Source organism: Haliotis cracherodii, unplaced genomic scaffold, assembly GCF_022045235.1.
Source record: "Haliotis cracherodii isolate W230 unplaced genomic scaffold, xgHalCrac1.p SCAF_15, whole genome shotgun sequence".
NCBI lineage: Eukaryota > Metazoa > Mollusca > Gastropoda > Lepetellida > Haliotidae > Haliotis > Haliotis cracherodii.
The window spans coordinates 33,968,587-33,985,380 of record NW_027266270.1 but is presented as its reverse complement, the minus strand read 5'-3'; the positions used below and the strand labels follow the sequence as shown (position 1 = coordinate 33,985,380).

At 38.7% G+C, this 16,794-nt stretch overlaps 1 protein-coding gene and 1 pseudogene across 1 annotated transcript; both read right to left on the bottom strand.

Annotated features, from left to right (window-relative positions):
• Positions 1-563: 563 nt before the first annotated feature.
• Positions 564-5,127, bottom strand: LOC139461649 (uncharacterized). The gene is made up of 5 exons (XM_071243113.1): positions 5,072-5,127; positions 3,936-4,104; positions 2,037-2,088; positions 1,160-1,261; positions 564-991 (listed from the first exon to the last, which is right to left on the bottom strand). The coding sequence occupies exons 1-5, from the start codon at positions 5,125-5,127 to the stop codon at positions 564-566; spliced, it is 807 nt and encodes a 268-aa protein (XP_071099214.1).
• Positions 5,128-7,278: 2,151 nt separating this feature from the next.
• Positions 7,279-16,794, bottom strand: part of LOC139462076 (uncharacterized) — a 37,357-nt pseudogene continuing 27,841 nt past the window's right edge.

The following is a 16,794-nucleotide window of genomic DNA, read 5'->3' as shown; positions in this document are numbered from 1 at the left end:
ATCCAGTGTCTTTTGTCTCTAGTCTATAAATACCCTAGACTTCAGAATCACAGCTTTGTTTTAAGTCTTATTTTGTCTCACTGATCAGAATGACACTCTTGAAATTTGTCGTACACCCAAATTACTCTCATGCGCAAAAACGTATTTGTACTGATAGAACAAAAGAAATGATAACGTCACTTGCAATACGACCAATTGAGCAAATGATGGTATCTATGGATAATCCATGGTGAATGAAACATGCGCACTAAACTATGGCTTATGATATCAAACTAACTAAATGTAGGTGCATGTATTTTAAATCCATGTTTGTCAAATTGAGATGCTGTCATCGTGACCTGCACTGTCAATATTTTCCTTTCTTCTTTAAGCAACTGCTACGTTTTTCCATCTCAGGCAAGCGCTAGCGCCTCAAGCTGCAGCACTCATGGGCTTGTCATTGCTCTTATTTACCAAAGAATGTATTCCACATTCCAGCTGCCACACTATTGATCGGGAAAGCCAGCTTTACACTCAATAGTGCAGTACTGCATATCTGATGGTGGTTGCATTCAAACTTCTCTTTATACAATATGTATATCAACATAGTGCCAGTCGCGATCATGCTTCAGCGTCTGCAAGTTGGACACCTTCACCATCACATGATCTCCAGCATATAACTGAGCCAGTCCACCAGCATCACTCGGGTACTCCAAGTGAGCTCCGTCGTTGATACCCTCTTTACACTCAGTCACGGCATTCTCAAACAACACGACCTGTGTCTGGCTGGATGTGCTATAGCGGACAACCTGATGCTGGAATGTTTGGAGTGGCTTGTCATCCTTCCTGTTGTCCTCGACGTAGAACTTGACATGACTTGTGATGTGGTACTCTCCTGCTGCTGGTACTGTGATGGAGCCGTTTTCGTAACTCATTCTGTTGTACAGTAGCTTTCTGTCCGAACCATCAGGGTTGGCCCAATTCCTTAATGTTTTCAACTGAGTCCCATTTCCTGAATTAATCAAAATCGCGTTCGTAAGACAAAACGGCTTTTTGTATAATAATACCTTGTGTTTACCCGTGAGATGCGTTGTTTATGAGATTATACATAGTTACGTATAATCGAGTGCCATTGAAACAGTGTATTTTTATATGAATTCTATTATAGAAGATAGCATACCCGTAGTCACTATATCAAAGTCAAGACCAGAGAAATGTGCCACTGGTTTCAGCAGGTTGAGAAACTGCAGATCTGGATGGACGTCCCCATTATCCTCATTATCTAAAGGTTGATGGAAAATGATATTAAAAGATTTGTAGCTCTCTAATTACACCCAAGGATGATCCATTGCATAAGTATGGTTAATTACATGTATATGCAAGGGTGGAACATAGAAAGTGTGAGCAGATAAATATGGTAAATGAGTTCATTAGGTTTCATAACAGTGAAAATATACACTATAATCCGAAAATAAACAAATTCTAGGCTACATTCCATTCCTAGTCCGTTTAATTATTGCTTTCAAAGACCCGTGAAGATTCCGGGATAGAATAGGTCTTCAGCAACCCATGCTGGCCGTAAAAGGTGACAATGCTTGTCGTAAAGGCGATTAACGGGATCGGTTGGTCAGGCTCGCTGACTTGGTTGATGCATGTCATCGATCCCAATTGCGTGGATCGATGCTCATGCTATTAATCACTGGATTGTCTCGTCCAGACTCGATTATTTACAGACCGCCGTCATATAGCTGGAATATTGCTGAGTGCGGCGTTAAACAACAAACCAACCAACCAACAAACCAACCAACCAACCAACCAAGCTTTCAAAAACTCGAAATAGTTGATGACACGATGCATGTTGAAGAAAGAAGAACCGAACATGGTTAGTGTTAGGATCTTTCTGAAATAAATTAAATAAACATATCTTGTGATACTCTGTTAAAATTAAATACTCGTTGGAATAAACATCGAATTCGACAACAGGCGTGAACTAGGCATTCCACAGTGATATTTCCACGTAATATTGTAAACTTTGGTTAAATAATGCATAAACTCACCATGCTGCTCGTGTGTGGCCGAAACATCATTCATCAACAAGCTTTCGTAGACCTAGAAAACAAAATTTGGTTAGTGTTAGGATCTTTTTGAAGGGATGTTTGTATAATGAAGCATTAATGCCAACAATGTTATCTTGGGATGTGTGGTTGTTATCGTGGTTGTCGGACGAAGACTGTCAAACCCATTTCACCTCACCTTATTTATTCGTGGGTAAACCGACTGATCCTGCCCCTTCTACCTTGCTACGTTTCAGATGAAGAATGTTGCATTTGTCGAGTTCAAAGGACATGCCAACATCATTAGAAAAGGATTCGACAAGGTGGAGTGGAGTCTCCTTTGGCAATAAGTTAAAGGTCAGCCATGTAAAGAAGGCGAGGAAAGGGTGTTGGGGGATCTGTGCTCATGAGGTCCAAAATGATAACCTTCCTCTTTGCTAAAAATATTATTATCATTATTTACAGATTAAAATAAAAAATGCAGAAAAGAAGGTTTGGGTGATCCTGGCACAGTCAGGCTGGTTAGGCTCATCATCAGCTCAGGGCCCTTGCTCCCTCTACACGCGGCCCAGACGGCGAATGGGACTTCTCCCAGGAAGCGCTGCCTAGTCAAACCCACCCAGAACTTTTCGGAGAATGTGAAGACTCCCCAACACTGCAGCCTTCTGCATTACCCAGATTGTCAGGAGGGCTGTATTTCTGGTAGCAAACCCGGGTACTCTCCAAATGTCAGTCAACAGATTGGGAGGTACCAAACCTAAGGCATCGAGAACAATGGGAGTCCGACAACTTGGTATTTGGGATGCAAGCTTGACATTTCGAACGCGAGGTCCGCAGATTTGCCATTTTTTCCTCAATCTTGTCAATCACATTAGTGTCAAAAGGGACAGAAAATTTAGTGATATAAATATCAAAAAGGACGAGATCAGGTTTGTTGGCCTGGATACGCCTGAGGCTGTCTACGGGCCTATTCCAAAGAATTTTGTATTTATCATTTTTCATGACACACCTCTACATATTCCGGGTCGTGCCATGGATGGACCTCTGTGTCAAACTCACAAGCAATGCGAAGACGGTAATAAAATGATCGAGCAATTTCATCATGTCGCTTAAGATACTGTGCTTGTGCCAAAGCGGGGCATCCACTGACAATGTATTGGATAGTCTCATTAAATTCATTATATAATCTACATTTCATATTTACTTTTGATGCAAAAACTTGCACATTGACGGTTTCGAGTGGGAAGTGACTGGTCCTGAGCAGCAAACAGAAAGCCTTCTGTTTCGCTTTTCAGGCCAGCCGACCTCATCCAAGCGAAGGGCTCTGCAGAGTTGCTGACCCTCTCAACACACTGCACATAAACTCGATGCAGTGGTCGGTCAGATATAGCCTCTCCTTGAAAAACTGAGTGTGGGCTGATTTGACATGGCACTTCACTTGGTTGACACTCATTTCTGTACCGCCCAGCAGTACAGAACCATCTACAAAATCAACACTGACATTGAGATTATGTCCCACGTCCTTGGCTCGTTTACGAAAACGGAGGAATGCCTTGTTTTCGTAATGAGTCTTGACATGCTTCACAAGAGGATCATCAGACAAATAAACGTGTGCAAAAGTGCACAAACAATTCTATCATGAAGAGTCCAAACGTTAATCAAACCACGCCCTCCCATAATGAATGGTAAATATAAGCGATTGAGGGAAGAGCGGGGGTGGTTTGATCTATTGTCTGACAAGATTCTCCGTGTGAGGGTGTCAATACCCTGAATTTCTTGTTTCGTCCAATAAACAACACTTCAGCTTTCTTCCAAGCGTCCAGCTCATGAACTCTGAAGATTATTTTTTATTATTATTATTATTATTATTATTATTATTATTATTATTATTATTATTATTACCTCTTTCAATAATGACTTCCATTCTGGTCCTGTCAGGTTCTGACTCGCAAAGTTTGATTGTGTGACGAGTACTCCAACCATTACGCCACTGATAATGTTGAGGATAACCATAATTGAAAGAAGGCAGGTCCCTTTTGTAGCACTTTTGTTCCTCTCACTTGGCAATCCACTAAAAATAAAAGCGACAGACCCATTTCAAAAATCATAAGTACTCTTTGCTAAAAGCGTTTACCCATAATGCTCGTATGAAGCATGACTACAAAGGATTAATACTGTAAATCTGGACATGTTTGGCGACAGAAAATTACTGCGACAGGAAAGTTTTGCACGGAAGATGCTTTACACATCTTTTTTGTGTGTACAAATAACTTTGTTTCTTCGAAATGAAATGTATTTTTACTAAAATTGTTATTCTTTACAAACAGTGCTATGCAGAAATTCGCATTTGAGTAAGGAAAAGCAAATCCAAACATTAGATTCTATTCAAAATTTCACATTTAAAACTGTCAGATTTTCAATTAAGTAAATGAATTGTTTAATATAAACTGCAAATATATTTATTATAGATACACATCTAGCTTGGCATGTACAATGGAAGTGAATTCAAGAAATGCCTCCTTATGCATTTTTGTTGTTGTTGATCTACTGCGTCTTGAAACTATTGCGAGTGTGTGTCACTCGCAGATTTCGCAGTACTTTCCTGCTCGCAAACCTTTCGACAGTACATTATACCGTAATATTTTCAAAACACATTTAACATCAAACACGGGTCAGGCTTTACAGTACAATAATACGGGTTTGGGGAGCCATGATGTAATGTTTTTTTCCAGCGTAAACAAATAAGCGAACAGATACAGAATAATACAAGGTATCGATTAGTTAATTCACAGTTCGCCAGAATCCCATGACAGTTCGCTCGAATCCCAGATTCTTTACTTATCAGCACAATGCACGTGATCAATTGTTTCACCAAAGTAGTAAGTGTCAAGGGCCGATTCAAGATCTTCTCTCACATGAAATTGAACTGCAGTGTAAAATAAATGACGTACTGTTCAAAATGACGTTAATCCTAATTCACTTACTACAATTAGTACATGAAATACTTTGTAAAGTCAAAGTAAATAATTCGTTCTTACTTTTCAGGTTTCCTGAACTTTTCTAGGACAGGTTCGCACTCTTCAGTGGATAACATATTATGAGATAAATATATTCTACGTATTTAAAAAGCTGACATGTCTGTTTATAGTATCGTATCAAATCGCTCTGTATGTGTCGCTGACTGCAACCACATTGTGAATGGGAATGTGCTCGATATATTTATTCTCTTTAATTCACTTGGCTTGCAACAAAGTTGAGTCAATATCATTACTACAAATAGCATTAACCGTTCAATTAACATGAATTATCAATTAGCAATGAAATTGAATGGCGACACTGACAACATTGAAATCGTTTATTTGTATCAACGATTTTTTATTAAGACACTAAAGCGGCTATATATCTCTTTATACTTCAATAAATTAAAGTGATATGAATAATCACATCAAGATTATTGACATAAAGCGAGAATACAATATCATATGGTATTGTATTTGTTCTAGTGATTGTATCCCACTAAAATTGTGATGGTGCCATTAAGGCAGATTTGAAACTGTTTAAACTTTTCTTTCTCTCTCATTTTGTTTACTTTTATTCACAGAAGAAAAAACAGATTTGAGACTTTTACTTTTATTCACAGAAGAAAAAACAGATTTGAGACTTCAAAGCACGCACCGGAACAGATTTGGATTTTGTGGACGATGATATCATGTCAGCACTGAATATAGTAATTGTGATTTTATGTGCGATTCTCTGAATACGTTTTTCCTGAACTACCAACACATATGGCAAGAGGTTGATAGATTTATGTTCATCTTTTAATCTTAATATTTTGAATGGTCGCTGTCGTGCCTATAAATTAATGAGTGACTTCACTTTTATTCCTAGTGCAGGAGCACGTGTTATGATAGGAACAAGTGAACGGTTTACACTTTGAACAGATTTCAATAACAAAACTAGGCCAGAGTCACCACACCTGCCAATACCATGTTCATTCCAGTCACGTGTTTCAACTAAAAAGAACACTTCTGTACCAGAAACACATTTTGCTAATGACAGCTCAAATGGGACAACAATTGTGCAAGCAGGTTCCGGGAGAATATTCTCTCTGGTGACATAACTCATATTTTAGATGAATGTGTTAGTTTAGCCTTGTAATAAATAAAGCAATAGAAATGTTTTCAGATTCTTTACGTCGAGCTGCAGATTTTACTGTTAGAAAGGTAAAGATTTTGGGTGTTAAACTTGACCTCTGTTCTGGGTACAGATATGCTAGTTGCCATAATATATGGTGAGTAAGCTTTATGTGTATTAGCATGAAGCCTGAAAGACCTGTATTGATAGAAACTTTACTGCGCCACATATTTTCTTCATATTCATGAATGGTTTTATTAACCAGTTGCTTCCAGTTTCTCTTTGTAGGAAATACACCACAGCTTACATATGTACAAAGGTTGTTTCGTAGGTTATACTTGTTAAGAACTGATAATACATCTCCACATACAGATTTAGGATTAGTTGGATTTGCAATGTATGCACAAAAAGGATGTTTAACAAAAGTGTTATAGGTTAAGTTACATAAGCGGCCAAGCAGCTGAAGTTTACACTTATCGATATAGCCGATCATTGTCCAAAGCCCAAGATTAGCAATAGTGGATTCTGATGGAGATCTTTTGTCAAGTCCTTGTACAGTTCGCGCGAAATAGCGTTCAGTATTTTCAAATCACAGCTGCGTTTTAAGTCTTTTTTTGTCTCACTGATCAGAATGACACTCTTGAACATTGTCGTACACCCAAATTACTCAAATGCGCGAAGACGTAATTGTAATGATAGAACAATAGAAATGATAACGTCACTTGCAGTACGACCAATTGAGCAAATGAGGGTATTTACATGTATGGATAATATAAATGATACTTGAAACATGCACACCAAACTATGGCTTATGATATCAAACTAACTAAATGTAGGTGCATTTTTTAGATCCATGTTTGTCAAATTGAGAGGCTGTTATCGTGACCTACACGGTCAATATTTTCCTTTCCTCTTTACGCGACAGCTACGTGTTTCCATCTCAGGCAAGCGCTAGCGCCTCAAGCTGCAGCACTCATGGGCTTGTCATTGCTCTTATTTACCAAAGAATGTATTCCACATTCCAGCTGCCACAGTATTGATCGGGAAAGCTGGCTTTACACTCAATAGTGCAGTACTGCATATCTGATGGTGGTGGCACTAAAACATCTCTTTATACAATATGTATATCAACATAGTGCCAGTCGCGATCATGCTTCAGCGTCTGTAAGTGGGACACCTTCACAATCACCTGATCTCCAGCATCTAACTGAGCCAGTCCACCAGCATCACTCGGGTACTCCAGGTGAGCTCCGTCATTGATGCCCTCTTTACATTCAGTCACGGCATTCTCAAACAACACGACCTGTGTCTGGCTGGAGGCGCTATAGCGGACAACCTGGTGCTGGACTGGTTTGTCGTCCTTCTTGTCGTGCTCGACGTAGAACTTGACATGACTTGTGATGTGGTACTCTCCTGCTTCTGGTACTGTGATGGAGCCGTTCTCGTAACTCATTCCGTTGTACAGGAGTTTTCTGTCTGATCCATCAGGGTTGGCTCAATTCCTTAATGTTTTCAACTAAGTCCCATGTCCTGAATCCAAAATCGCGTGCGTAAGACAAAATTGGTTTTTGTAGAATAATACCTTGTGTTTACCCGTGAGATGCTTTGTTTATGACATGATACATACGTATAAACGAGTGTCATTGAAACATAACAAACAGTGCATTGCAAAATTTCAGTGGTTATATCAATTGTATGGCAGAAGATAGCATACCCGTAGTCACTATATCAAAGTCAAGACCAGAGAAATGTGCAACTGGTTTCAGCAGGTTTAGAAGCTTCAGATCAGGATGGACGTCCCCACTATCCTCATCTGAAGGTTGATGGAAGATGTACGTCAGTTAAGGATTGTAGCTGGCTAATGATACCAAAGAATGATTCATTGTATCATTATGGTGAGATAAATGTATATGCAAGGATGGAACATGGAAAGTTTGAACAGAAACACATGGTACATTAGTACAACAGGTTTCATAACAGCTATAATCCGACTTAGCGAAAATAAACAAAGTAAGTGCTCATGCTTGAGACAGTAACATGTAAATATCATGCCTAGTCCGTTTCATTATTGCTTTCAATAATTGGATATTAGTTGATGACACGAGACATGGTCAAGAAAAAGGACCGAACATGGTTAGGATCTTTCTGAAATAAATTAAATAAAGATATCGAGTGATACACGGTTCAAATTAAATACTCGATGGATGAATATACTCACTAACCTCCACGACTGTGTCCGAAACATCATTCATCATCAAGCGTTCATAGACCTGGGCAACAACATTAGCAGACATAAACAAACCATCTGTCGCTGAGAAGTATATTTTGTGAAATACAGCGTTACTGTTTTATGAATGTTATCTTTGGGGGATGGTTGTCGTGGTTATCATAAATATTATCATTATTTTTATTATTTCCAAATATCCCATCCAATAATGACTCCCAGTCTGATCGTGTCCGGTTCTGGCTCTCAAAGTTTGATGACAAAGTTCGGTGTGTGGCGAGTACTGCAACCACTACGACAGTGAGTATGATCAGGAAGAACGAAAAGGAAAGTAGACAGGTGCATTGTGTGGCACTTTTGTTCCTCTCACTGGTGCACTCACAATGACAAGCCACTAAAATAAAAGCAACAGCACCCTTTCAATAACCATAAGACATATCTGCTAGCTTTTACCAAATATGTCTGATGTCTGAAATATGTATGAAGCATGATATTTGTTTGTTTGTTTATTTCCTGACTCAGCAATATTCCATCTATATGACGGTGGTCGGTAAATAATGGGTTACTGAAGACCTATTCTACCCCTGATCTTCACGGGTCTGTACTTGAGTAAGTCTGTATTGACTTTGTCATTGTAGCGAGAGTTTCAATGAGTCAATGAAAGCTGCATATGTAACACACGGCAGATGTTATCGAGCGCAATCGTTTTCATATAACCGATATATGGTTTATTCCGAATATTGAGAGGTCAGACTGTAGAGTCTTGGAAAATAGGGCCAACGCTCAAATCTTAATGGAACATAAAAAAAATATTCATTTGCAGAACAGCTTTAGTGGAATAAGTTTTAATTACAGTAAATTGGAGAGTTTGGTACTCAGTTCCCAGTTAGATATTATACAATGTGTGATGGGTGATCGTGCGTGAAGAGACAACAAAAACAATCTAAACACCCTTCTGTTATTTACTGTAGGACCATACCATTCTGACTAAGGGGTATACATGCAATCAACACAACTTTTTGTTGTTTTAACCTGTCTGACAATTGGCACATCTGACAAATAGGAAGATACCAGATATATTGATGCTCTTTAATTCAAACACTTATTTGACTTCCAACAAAAGTTCAGACAAAATCATTATCGAAAATAACATTAACCATTCATGTAAGATGAATTGCCATTACCAATGAAATTGATTGACGATACTGGCATCAAGGAAACTATTTATCAATATCACATCTATTTGGTTTAGTTACTTTAGCAACACTTAATAAAACTTAAGTATACTTTAGGTGATTTGAATAATCATGTCAATTATTAAAAAAGGTAATATTTATATGAACCGAAAATACTAGATTATATTGATATACTAGATGTTTATTCTCGTGTTTGTAATTCGCTGTGCAGAGTTGCGTCCCTTTGGCATGCAAGTAAACCTATGATTGTGGGTTCGAATCCGGGCTGCCCTGATTATGTTTCTTCGTTTTTTAGCACCGTACCAGTCCTCGTGGGTTTCACCAAAGTAGTAAACGTGTGAGAACTACATCACTTCGGGCTTTCCTCCACATGACACGCGGTGATATAAGTGGAAAACTGTTAAGTTCGGCGTGACACTCACTCATTATTCCACCAAAAAAAATTTGATAGTTTGATTCATGAAGCAGATATCAAGGTGCTTGAGATCTTTCATATTTCTCGGCAATTCGTGCATGAGTCAGATGAGGTGAGATATTAGGTTAAACATTGCGTTCAGGGTTGTTTCACTTATATAGCGACGTGCAAGCACGTGTGTGTGGCTGCTTGTACTGGCCCCGACTAATACTAGTTTTTTGGAGCTAGCCTGCAGATACCTTGCCGCAGTTTAACAAAGACATCCCATTCAGACACATTATACTGACTCCGAGTCGAACATCCTTTTTGTAATGCCGAACGCCAGATATGGTAGCAAAAAGTGCCATCTTTTAATGTTGTTTGGTATGACGCGGCTGAAGATCGAACTCCCGACCTTCTGTTTCCCGGGTAGATCCACTATTCACATGACCACGGAGTGGGTACGTACCATGTAAACGAGTGCAAATAAGGTTGTACACCTCTAAACCACTATTTTAGCATTTAACTCATGGAACTCGTATTGATCGAACTATGAAGATGCTACTTTTACAGATGAATCTCCAATAATGTATATCATGTTTGTTCTGACAATTGAATAGTACCTAAATCAAATGTGAAACCATGTTATCGACAGGATAGGGTGTCCAAACCTGTTACACTGCACTGGTAATTTTACAGAAACGAGAATAGACATTAGAAAATGTTTTCTTTGCTTTATGATGACGCGTGACGAGTAAAATGCAGGTAATCCGGTAACAAAACATTGTTTGACACGTGGGTAGATCTAGACGTAAAATGTGATTATGACATGATACATATACATTGAGTAGTTTCCGTTTCAACTGTATGTTATCACATTCCATCAGATTTCATTTAGTATGCTAGTCAACGTCATGATATGCATACATAGAAAATACTTTGAATCGTCAGCAATCCGGTATACGTAGATATAATGCCACGTGATTCACTGGAGGTGTATAGTATATATATAAAGTATATATGTAAAGTTGCTAGTTGGGACCATTTACCTTACTCTGGCACTTCAGGTGAATGTCATCAACGATGCCCTCTTTACGAGGAATTTTCAAACAACATGACGTTTGTCTGGCTAGAGGCGCCATAGCGGACAACCTGGTGCTGGAATGTTTGGAGTGAGTTGTCATCCTTCTTGTTGCTCTCGACGTAGAACTTGACGTGACTTATGACTTTTCAGGCTTTAGTCTTTCTTAATCAATAATACCATATCAATTGTGGGGGTAATTATTACACCGATGAGCGTCCTGGAAGATTTTTATCTGTGACACGCAGTAAAACAGTAAGGCAGCACACTTAAGTATTTACTTCACGATTGATGTTAACACGCTTGATCTCAGTTTGCTAGCATGGGAGTTTCGCCGAGAGATAAGATTGCCCAACACATACTTAGATGAAATATATGTTAATGATAATAAAAACAATTTTTAATCAGAAAGTAATCACAGAACTTACTTTTCTGCAACCTCCTGTAAAATGAATACTAAACTTCTTGCGATGGTCTACCAAGATGGCTGTTGCAATAGATGTGTGGTTTCCTGAAGGGCAGCTGTTACGATTTGCTTTCTACTGATACAATTGCCACAATGCCTCGGGAATCTGAACAATGCAAGGGCAGTCAATTGTTCAGCTGAAACAAAAGCACGGAAACATGTGGCACCAGTTAAAAGAGTGAATTGGATAATTAAATTTGAAAATTTTGGAAATTTTGCGTTTTGACGCGCTTTGAAATTTTCATAGAAATAGCATGCTCGAAGGTACTTAAAAATTGAAAAATGTAGGCACAAATGTGGAAGAGAATGGGCTATTTGTCTTTCATCGAACTTAACTGTGATATTGAAAGATTTACGAAATGGACACAAAATAAGAAATAATGACTTTGAAACAACGAAGTTCGTGTTTAACTTATTTATCAAGGACACGTTAATCTGAAAATAATTGGTGCTGCCTGTCCTTTTAGAAATAGGATTCAGCTTAGATAAGCAACATACTGTGCATATATATACGAGCCTTGTACAGCTGGACCCCGGTATCACTAACATGGAGGGACCATGGTGAGATATCCGGACATTTGAGATAGTGAGGTGTGGACAGCCAGACTGATCAAGTAACAGTTGTAAAGATATATAGCAATGCGATTGTAGCTTGACATTTAATTACTTTCATTCATATAGATTTGAGGCGTCAACGTGAATTTGCATTACTAAGCATTTCGACATTGACCATGTGTCTTTGTTTATTGGGAGGTGAAATTGGGTTTAACGTCGAGTCCAAGATTATTGCACTTATTCAGCGACGTGCTTTCGTGTGTGTGTGTGTGTGTGTGTGTGTGGCTGCTTGTACTAGTCCAGGCTGATGCCGATCTAAAGTGCAAGCACAGTGAGATACCATGCCGCAGTTTAACATGAATACCACTCAGACACAGTATACTGAATCCGAGCCGACCAGTCTTTGTTTTAGCCCCTTAATGCCGAGCGCCATACAGGGTAACAACAAGTACCATCTTTGTTTGGCATGACACGGCCGGGGATCGAACCCCGGACCTTCCGCTCCAGAAAGGGGTTTATTCATCAAATCGGAGTAGTCCGTGTATGGCTCATTATCATACCAAAATCCTACTCTCACTCGAAATTTTGAATTTACTGGTATTTTAACAGTTTGCACAAAAGATTACCATTTTCGTGCACAATGTCGTACTAAATTTCTTGATGTTACTTTTTTAACACGAACAAACTTGTATGATTATTTCTTGTATTATATTTCTAGGTTTGTCAGCACCATACCCGTGCTCGCGGGTTTCACCGAAGTGGTGAACGTCTGTGACCTGTACTACTTCGGACTTTCCTCCCACATTAAAGCTGACACCCCGTGATACAACTGGAGAGCTGTTCGACTAGTCCGACAAGATAATGAGCATGTGATTTTGAATCACTATCAAATACATGTAGTGATGATACCATGTATTCGTTAAAATATCAGCGTATCCTGTCCCATCGGTGGCACCCGTCACAAATACATTCAAAGGCAAGTCACATGATGACCTGAAAAACACGGAAACATATGGTACAAGTCAAAACAGGGAATTGCATCGGACATATTTTTGTCACTGATGCGTCAGGTGTGGAATTTCATCCACATGTCTACCATAAAACGTTTCAAAGCTTTACTGAGGCCTTGAATGTTGTAACCTCTGAGCAAGAGTCTCTTCGAAATCCAGGTAGCAAGAGCATGCTCGAACGTACCTAAAAAGATGTGAAATGTTGACACCAAAGGCTGGAGCTGCAGGAATATAGCTCAGCATAAAGGGAAAGTTGACTATTGGAAAGTTAAAGTCATGCCCCTTGTCACACAGTTGTGTGGAGAGTGTTTTGTCACTCTGAATCTTTGTGCACAGATATAAATATGAAACAGATGAGTGGATCTCACTGCTCTCCCTTATGTCTACTTCAGTTGGGTAAATCAGTGGAAGAGCAGTGACTTTTTATGGTTAATGAACGACATCAGATCATCGATATACCTGAAACTTAAGTTAAACTTCTTGGCCAAATTACCTTGTTTTGACTTTGACAATCCAAGCAGAAATTCCGATTCATGTGCATCAAGAAACACATGGGCAAGAAGGCGAGCACACTTGGTACCCGTGGGGATGCCTACTCCTTGCCTACCTGTCTCTTCCCAAAATTGTACATTGTTATCAATGAAGATGTCCAACATTTCACAAAATTATTGTTTTGACTTTGCCATTTTGAGCAGAAATGCAGATTCATGGGCATAAAGAAACAGATCAGAAAGAAGGGGAGCACAATTGGTGTCTATGGAGGTTCTTCTTGCCTAAATGTCTTTCCCCAAATTGTACATAGATGTTATCAATGAGGATGTCCAACATTTCACATATTTTTTCTTAGTAAACTTCAGACATTTGCTTTCATTTGACAAACTGCCGTGAACTCCTGAAGATCGATTTGTAACTGCGTGTATGGTCACCACGTGTTTTAACAAATGACCCATGGATCGAGGTATTAAGTATTTCCTTTGGTTTGTCGCATGTGACAATAAGTCATTTGGGACCGTTTGTACATTTGTATGCTTATCAAGTTGAGGATGCATGTCACATCTGTATTCAAGCCTAATCATAACATCTGAATGCTGTGACACATCAGTTTTTCTTGTCCATATAATTAAGGTTAAGGTCTGTTATATAAATGTATAAATGATAATCCACCCTCGGTAACGATGGCCAACGGAAAAATAACAATTATTCACAAAAACAATAAGTTTGGTTTTTGGTCAGTATTAACATCCATACTCAATTTATCCTAATAGTTCTGTAAATCATGTAATCTGTTATTTAAACCAAGAATTTTGCCTGAAACAATAATAATATCATCTGCAAAAAGCAGGGCAATAAAATTTAACATATCCTCTCTAACAAAAATTGCATCTTCAAAAATTTCATATATACAGCAAATTCCTTAATAATGAGACAAGTAGCGAGCTCATAATGTTTCGTGAACACCTGGTGTCATCACTATTTGATACTCATTCATTCTCACGATATAGTCGGAATTGTACAATCGACTTGGTTTCAGGCATTGATTTCTTAGGAATATGGAAAGGGTTTTGTCACTTTTATGTACACCGTGAGGACAGGTAAAATATTTTGAGATTCCTTCACCGATTACATAACACTGTTGACATAAATACTGCGCACATAGTTTCAATAATATGGAAAAAGTGACCATGGATACCATTTATAAGTAATACATAAATAATGTTTGTCTGTTTACAAAATCAAACGCCTTTGGAAATTTCTTTTTCGTAATATATATTTGTACTATTGATTGTTATATATAAATGCTTTCAATTGTGGTGTGATCCTTCTTAAATCCATTTTAGTATTCACTAATAATTGCGTATGTTTTAGTGTACAAATGCAATCTGCTGTTTAAGATACTAACCAAAGAAATACCCATCACATTCAAAAGGGCTATCCCCCATTCACTTTTAGTGAAGTGGCACAATGATACCAGAGCTTCAACTCTTAAGAAAATTGCCAGTAATTAAAATTTTGTTAAACCAATTAGACGATGAGATAACAAAATATATTTTGAAAAATTACATAATTCTGTGGGTATGCTGTCATCACCAGGAGATTTGTTCAGCTTTAACGTATCTAAGGCTGCGATAATTTCATACTCTGGGATTTTCTTCAGATAAACACATCACAATATGGGCAGTGAACACATTTTTCAAAATCATGACGAGAAAGGTAATCTGACACTTCTTTATCAAATGGTTGTTCCTGATGTGTTGGGGGATTTCAAAGGTCTTCAAAATAATATTTCCAGAGGCTGGAGGCTATGAACCCTTGAGAACCATGTAAAAAGGTTGCATTTATAATACGTTTCACTGCCAGAAACAATGTCAAAGTTGAGTTTCTGAGATATGTTCAACTTTAAACACTATTACAAAATCTGCAATATATATGGTTGACTGTACATGAAAAGGATAAAACAACAACAAAACAAATTATCTGCTTGTTTATTTGACTCTGCAACATTCATGTAACATCTGTCGCGTAAAAATGTCAAATGATGTCGTGCACTCATTCGACTGTGTGATATGTGATCATAAGAATAAGAAATCCATGCTAAAAGCAAGGCCTCTGAACGATTCCGACTATATCATGTGTATGTGTTTATGAATCAATAGCAAAAGTGATGATGGCAGGTCGTGATAAAGTGAGCAAAATCCTGCCCCAATTGGAGCACCCGTCACAAATACATGCAAAGGCAAGTCAACGGTTCATCGGACATCACATTTGTCACTGATGCGACAATTTGGAAGTGTCCTCCTAACGTCTACCATTAGACCATCACCACATGTATGCATACCATATGGAGACAAAATGTCACATGATACCGAAGGTGCCAGTCAATTATTTAACCACTTTAAACAAGACACGGCGATTATTTTAAAACCGAATTAATATCCTTATTCATACATATCACAGCACAATGGTGGGGCTGTTTTATGTAGTTTGTTAAAGGCTATATTATGTTTTATTGACTCTAAAATCAATGTCCACCCATGTTACCATTTCAAATTACACAACATTACTCACCAGTAAATACAAATAGTAAGCCAACAGTTAAGACACCAAAGATCAACAATAAAAGGTTTCCTGTTATACGTTATAAATAGTAACAATAATAACTCATTATAAAATAGAGTATATCACACACACACACACACACACACACACACACACACACCAATCAGCAACAGTATACTCCGAGCCGACCAGTCCTTGTTTCAGCCCCTTAATGTCAGGCAGAGTAACAACAAGTACCATCATCATATAGCGTCGTTTTGGTATGGGTGGTGAGGTGAGGTGAAACGGGGTTTAACGTCGCGTCCAAGATTATTGCACTTATTCAGCGACGTGCACGTGTGTGTGTGTTTGTGTGGCTGCTTGTACTAGTCCGGACTGATGCCGATTTATAGTGCTAGCTCACTGATATACCACACCCCACTCAGACACAGTATACTGACTCCGAGCCGACCTGTCCTTGTTTTAGCCCCTTAATGCCGAACGCCAGACAGGGTAACAACAAGTACCATTTTTTAACGTCTTTTGGTATGACACGGTCGGGGATCGAACCCCGGACCTTCCGCTCTCCGGGCGGACGCTCTACCACTAGACCACGGAGGCGGTTGTTTGGTATGGCGCGGCGGGGGGGGGGGGGGGGGGTCGAA

Coding starts and splice junctions, on each gene's coding strand:
- LOC139461649 (XM_071243113.1), bottom strand. CDS start 5,127: ATGTTATCCACTGAAGAGTGCGAACCTGTCCTAGAAAAGTTCAGGAAA. Junction 2,089..3,935: donor GGAAGTCATTATTGAAAGAG/GTAATAATAATA, acceptor TTTGTTTTCTAG/GTCTACGAAAGCTTGTTGAT. Junction 1,262..2,036: donor GGCCACACACGAGCAGCATG/GTGAGTTTATGC, acceptor ATCAACCTTTAG/ATAATGAGGATAATGGGGAC.